The 6,214-nt window shown below is 57.0% G+C and overlaps 1 protein-coding gene across 6 annotated transcripts in view; it reads right to left on the bottom strand.

Annotated features, from left to right (window-relative positions):
* Positions 1-266: 266 nt before the first annotated feature.
* SMOC1 (SPARC related modular calcium binding 1) overlaps positions 267-6,214 on the bottom strand; it is a 152,423-nt gene continuing 146,475 nt past the window's right edge. For 5 of the 6 annotated variants that reach the window (XM_078053848.1, XM_078053850.1, XM_036107245.2 and 2 more), the window contains one exon: positions 267-2,396. In XM_078053848.1, the coding sequence (XP_077909974.1) occupies positions 2,380-2,396 (17 nt within the window). In that variant the 3' untranslated portion in view covers positions 267-2,379. The remainder of the gene's footprint in view (positions 2,397-6,214) is intronic. The other variant, XM_078053849.1, reaches the window with a different exon arrangement.

Below are 6,214 nucleotides of genomic sequence, written 5' to 3'. Positions count from 1 at the left end.
CTGCAACATTGCTGACCTTCCAGTGACAGTTTGCTGGGGGGGGGGGGGGGACAGCTATACCAAGATGCACAAACATGCTAGGTGAGGGCCAAAGGGATCAGTGTCCTCACAGCAAAGCGTGGGGACACCTCTCGGCCACTTCAGGGTTCCCTTCTAGTCTGATAGCTCGGACTTCCTAGAATCAGAGCACCAGGGAAAACCACCCAACTTTTAAGAAAAAGAAACCTTTCCATCAGAAGAAGCCACCCAAAGAAAGAGGCAACAGCTACCAAGGTTTACCCATTTTTATTTTTTATAAAACAAGCTACAAATATCTCCCTCCATCCTCACAAAGGAAAGCCACACAACATAGCCTACACGTGTGTGAGAGAAGATCCAGGGTTGGGGAGGGGGGATTCTGAATTTCCACAGGGGGGCGCCCTCTCTGTGTTTTCATGCTTCCTCCAGGTCAGGGAAAGGGGCCGGGGCCTTCTGGAAGGTCCATCTAACTCTAGCACGCTGGGTCATCTGGTCCAGGCCAATGGGGGGTGGGGGGTTCCCTTTCCTCCTTACCATGTTGGCATGTCTTAGTCACCCCTGAGACAACCTCTAGGATTTGCTCAAGAACGTTCTCTAGCCTGAGGCCCTGCCAGAGCATGTCCCAAGGAGGCCATGCCTGCCCCCCAACTCCGCCCCAGGCACTCCCCGAGCAGGGCCTCGAGTGGGCCCATACTTATGGTGCCAATTCCTTCCAGACCCGAAATGGGATACACAGTCTGCTGAGGTGGGTGCACTTATGGGAATGCTGGGTGAGATATGAGAGGAGGCCAGATTTCCAAGAGCAATCTGATGGGGGCACCGGTCCTGGGCCACTTGTCCTCCTTCGTTGCTGCCACAGCCACTCATGGGAAGAGATGCTAAGTGTCACTTGTTGCTCTCTGTCTGACGGCTGTCTGAATGGGCACGGCCACCCAGGCAGAGGAAGGCTGGGCAGCCTGCAGTGGAATCCCAGTAACATGTCTGTGGAAGGTGAGGCCCGGATTTACCCCCAGCTGGGTTATTAGCCCTACACTTCTACAGGGGGCAGAAGTAGGAGGCCCAGAATCAGTTTTGCTCTGGAATTGGCCTCAAGCCTAGAAGCCCTTAGGAGCATTTGAGGGAACAGGAAGAACCTCAGTATTGGGTTAAAAAACAAAGAAACCACTGAGTTACCAACAAGATGACCAGTCGAACTCCCCCCTCAGGCTTGTCATCACCGCTGAGGACAGGATGGCAGGGGAGATACAGAGTGGAGATGAAGCCCCGGCCTGACCCTGCGGCTGAGACGGCCAGTCTCAAGAAGCCATACTTGTGCATTTGCAGGGGGCTGGCACCACACCCATCAGTGCTGGCACCGCACCCATCAGTGCTGGCCTCTGTCCTCTTCCCTCCACTGCTTAAACATCAAACATCTACTAAATAGAAGGCCCCACTGTATCTTTTTCTTCTTTGCCTCCCTTCTCGTGCTTTACAGAGTAGATGCTAAACATGGGTGAGAATGTTTCAAATGACCTAATGCAAATCGTCTGAGAATCATTTGCTCGGTGGGTCACGAGGATCCTGGCATACCCACGGACGGATCCTGGGCAGCCTGAGGTCCAGAGAGCAGGACCACGTGGGCATGGGAGAAGAACTGGTGCCTGTGCTGGCTATTGCCCTCCCTCTGGGGGCAACTCCCATCTGTCCCTCAACCCAACCTCCCTTGGGAAGGCCAAACGCCCAGTGACCTGCTGCCTCTGACAGCTAAAGCAAGGGCAGGACCCTCCTCCCACCAGGAAAGAACCAATGGAGTCTACAATATAATCGTAGGGCTCCCGTCTTCATGCACACCGGGGTCAGTCTCCAAATGGAATCCAGGTGGGCTGGGGACACAGTCCTGGGTTCTAGAAAGCTGGGCTATGTGTCCGGAGCCCCCACAACGAGAGCAGGGTGGGGGGGGGGAGGAATAAACAAATAGCAAAATGCCAACACCTGTACAAAAGAACTATACAATTTACATATATATTTATGTACAGTATATAAATCTCTCTTCTCAGTCCCAGCAACAAACACCCACCCGCCCACCCCCCACCAAAAAAAAACCCCTCAAAGTTGTCAGTAGCAGATCCAAAAACTTACAATAAGATAGAGAATAAACAGTCCTTTTCCCTTTCCTTTTCCCACTGTGGTATTAGATACTGGTGTTTAAAAATGAAACCAAAAAGAAAACACGCAAATGAGAGTTATCAAAAGTGCAAACACGGTGGGCACCACTTATGTTACACGGGATGTGGCCGGGCCGGGGGAGCTGGTGAGGGTTAGGTGTCGGGTGGTCCGTCCTGCCTCCCTGGTCTCTCCACCTGCCCTTTGGTTTTCCGCTCCTTAGACGAGGCGTCCTACTGGGAAGGGAAAGCAGAAGCAAGGGGTCAGAGGCGGGTTTATGAGAAGCCCAAGCGCACACATCCATTTACCTCACAAGGGCAGCCCGTTAGACCTGGGCTGGGCAGGACACAGGGAGCCTCGACTTGCAGAGAAGCCCATCCTTTTGCCCCCATGGCGCACCACAGTGGCCCCTGAGACAAGTCTGGCATTCCTTGTGGAGGCAGCACGGCTGGGGGGCGGGGGGTGCAGCCCGTAGAAGCCACACTACTCCCAGCCGCTAGCCTTCCAACCTGGGACAGGCCGGCGTGGCTTTGTGCGCGGGGACCGCAGGATCCTTGTAGCATGAACCAATCTTTCCCTCGTGTCCTCAGCAAACAAAAATGGAAAATGGCAGCCTAGGGAACTTGGCCAACTCCTCCACTCCTGCTGGACTACCGTTGCTGCATTTAGGGGGCCCACGGAGGGGACCCCAGAAAGGCATCTTACGGAATGGGTTCGGGCCTGCTCATTTTCCCTGGGGGACGCTGCCAAGACTACCACCTGCAACGAATAGCAACGGATGACCCTCAGGGGGCCTTGACCCAGAGGCCTGGCGGAGCTTACTGGGTGTCTCTCTCCTCCAGCCCCCAGAATGAAGAATGGATTCAGGAGAGAGCCAGAGGTTGTGCTGCTTGCTCTGTGGGCGTTGGTGGCCCTGGGCTGCTGGGGTGAAGCCGCCGCTGGCCAGCACCTTTGAACAAAGTCCCTTTCCATGAGCCAGGCCCGCATTGGGGTGCCTCTCTGAAACCCCCTCAGCTGTTAGCTAAGAAGGGCTTTGATGCTGATGGACGTTTGCATGGCCTTCTTGGGTCCTGGTTCTCCAAGTCACAGAACATCAGGGGTGGAGGGAATCTTAGTGACCATCTGGTCTCGCCCCTTCACCTAACAAATCCGGAAACTGAGGCTTGAGCCATTGAGGGAGTTAAACAAGGCCCAAGTCTCCCCCTGCTAACACCCACTCTGCCCCAGAGGGTGCTGATGGGTCTTGGAGGCTCCTGCAGGGCCCAGGGTTCCTCGAGGAGGAGTGGGAGCTGAGAGGCCGGTGCACCAAGAGCCGGGCCAGCTCTGTGTGACCCCTGGAGGCCGCGTGACTTTGTGCACGTACCTTAACCCCGCTGGGTCAGTCTACAGAATGGGAATCGGGGCCACAGCTTTGCTGCCTCTACCCTGCCTCTCACAGGCCTGCCTCGGGGACTGACTGAATCCATGAAGTGGAGAAAGGGCTTTGAAGGGCGTGAAGTGCTGCGGGAACCCACGCCCACCCATGGGTCATGCGAACCCACAGCCCAACGTCCCCCTCTCCCAGTCACACTCCTAAGACCTGAGAGCGACAGAACCCAGTTTGGGGGGCGGGGGCGGGGCAGATACTGATATGTCCGATTTTACAGATGAGGAAACAAGCCTGGGAAGAGAGTGATGGGTTCGGGGGCCGGCAGGCGGGCAGTGACAGAATCCCATCATTCATCTGCTCCGTCCAGCGGCGGCTTCTGTCAGTGCTGAGCAGAAAGATTCAGACACAGGGAGAGAGAGAGGCACCTTAGTCATGCCCCCGCCCGCCGAGCTGAGACTTGGGAAAGGAAATGTACGCCCAGTAGGACCCAGCCCTCACTTGGGGAGGCTTAGGGCACTAATCCTTTACCCAAATCCCGTCATTTATCCCACAGGGCAACTTTATAGGATAGTTACAAAATGATCCACTTGTCCCTGTGTTATGACGGGGGGACTGAGACTTGGAGATGGCATAGCTTTTATGTGTGAAGTGAACTCAGGCCTGGCTCTGTCCTCCCAGCACCACGCTCTTAGGGGGTGCGGTGGGGCGGGGGAGCCTGAACCCAGGGCAGGCGGCATCCTCGGGCAAGGCCAAGGGAGGGCTGAGATGTTTCACAAATGGAGGAACTAGTCTCCAGGCTGCCTGCCTCACAGGATGGTGACCATCATCCTGACGAAGACGTTTTATTAACTGGGGAGGAGCAGCTAAGAAAGAAGGCCCGGCCCTCAGAATGTCTGACCCCCTTCCTGCCCTGCAGACAGCTCAGCTCCCCAGTGGGCAGTTTGCTTAGTCAAAATACCTGTGTTCACAAGCACTTCCAGAAAATGTGGTCCCTGAGACCCAAAGGGCACGCGTTGCTAAACTGCGCGTGCTCCCCCAGCCCCCGTGAGCCCCCACCTGGCCTGCAAGCCCCTCTCGGCCCACCAGAGGGCACCGCATGACACCAGATGACCAATGCCTGGGCTCAGGCCCCACATAACCTTCTACCCAAGTGGCTTTCTGCCGCCCCCCAGAGCAGAGGACCCCAGGGAAGCTGCCTTCAGCCCATGGGCGTGCTCCTCTACAACTACCAATTTCTTTCGGGCGTTCACCCCGGACCAGGGTACTGACCAGGGTACTGGGCTAAGTTCCTCACATGCACCATCTTGTTAAATCTTCACACCAAGCCTATGAGGTAGATACTGTCATCTCCATTTTGCAGGCAAGGAAACTGAGGCTCAGAGAGGTTAGATGACTTGCCGAGGACTACAGGGCTAGCGAGTGGCAGGGCTGGGATTAAAAGCCACGTTTGTCTGCCTTCAGAGCCTCTGTTCTTACCCGCAGCCCCGACCCCGCCTCCCCTGCGCCTCTCACTAATGGTCCTTTCTCCGGCAGGCACGGCCTGCTTAGAAACTATGGGTCTCCCCCCTGAGTTTGCTGGTGGCTCCCTGCTCCCAGCAGCCTCTACTCCCGTTCACACCCCCCCCAAGCTGGGTCTGCTCCCCCATTTCTCCAGACTCACCACTGGTCTTGTCTCCCTTGGCCTTCCTCAGGCAAGCAAGACTGGCCAGTTCACACAAGGGACCAACTTCGAACACTCTGAAGTCCTTCTCATGGAGGGGACAGCGTTCTGGCCTGGAAATTCTGAGGCTGGGTCCAAGTGCTAGCAGGGACGCTACCTCCCGTGTGACCTCTGACCTCGAGCAAAGTGCTATTCCTCTCTAGGCTCACCTAGACACCTCGACTGCAAAACGGCCTGAGGACACATGCACACACAGACGTGCCTGCACGCACACACACAGATGTGCACATGCACCAACCCAGAGAGACGCACGGACGGACATGCACGCATGCACGCCCACGCACAGACCACGCACACACATGCGGAGACAGGCGCGCGCTCAGACATGCACACAGACACTTGCCTACACACACAGCATGCCCGCGGGGACATGCACAAACACGCCTGTATGCAGACACACGCAGACACACGCACACGGACACAGGCGCCCCAGCCACACTTGGAAGCAGGCAGTGTGTTCCGGGGTCAAGAGCCGTCCCAGGGCTCTCGGGCCTCTCCTGTCCCGCTCCCGGGGGAGGAGCTCAGGGGGAGGCTGACAGGTGCTGGGCCAAGAAGGCGCTGGGCTGCACTCTGAAGCACTCGAGAGGCCTCCCTGGGCAACGCTGTGAGGGTAACTTGACACTAAAGCCTTGGCCGAGTCTGGGCTGAGGAGGAGCAGTGTTCCCTAAATACCACATTCCAGGTGACAGTTGTCCTGGGTGCTCCCCTCAGGTCCTGGGAAGCAGCCAGGGTTGGCAGATCCTGGGGCCTGGCGAGGCTTCAGAGAAAGGCCCGGAAGCCCCTCTCCGCTCTGCGGACGAGAGGTCACCACGCTCGGCCTCCCCTTGGCATCTGTGCGCTGCATAGACCAGCGAGGACTGAGGGCAGAGTCATTACAGACCCCGTGGGTCCGACCCTCCTCGGTCCTTATGAGCTCCTGGGTGGGCCTGGGCTCTACACCAACACTGGGTGGTCTCTCTGCCTGT

This window comes from Halichoerus grypus, chromosome 8 (genome assembly GCF_964656455.1).
Source record: "Halichoerus grypus chromosome 8, mHalGry1.hap1.1, whole genome shotgun sequence".
Taxonomy (NCBI): Eukaryota; Metazoa; Chordata; class Mammalia; order Carnivora; family Phocidae; genus Halichoerus; species Halichoerus grypus.
This window is presented reverse-complemented; position numbering and strand designations above follow the sequence as displayed.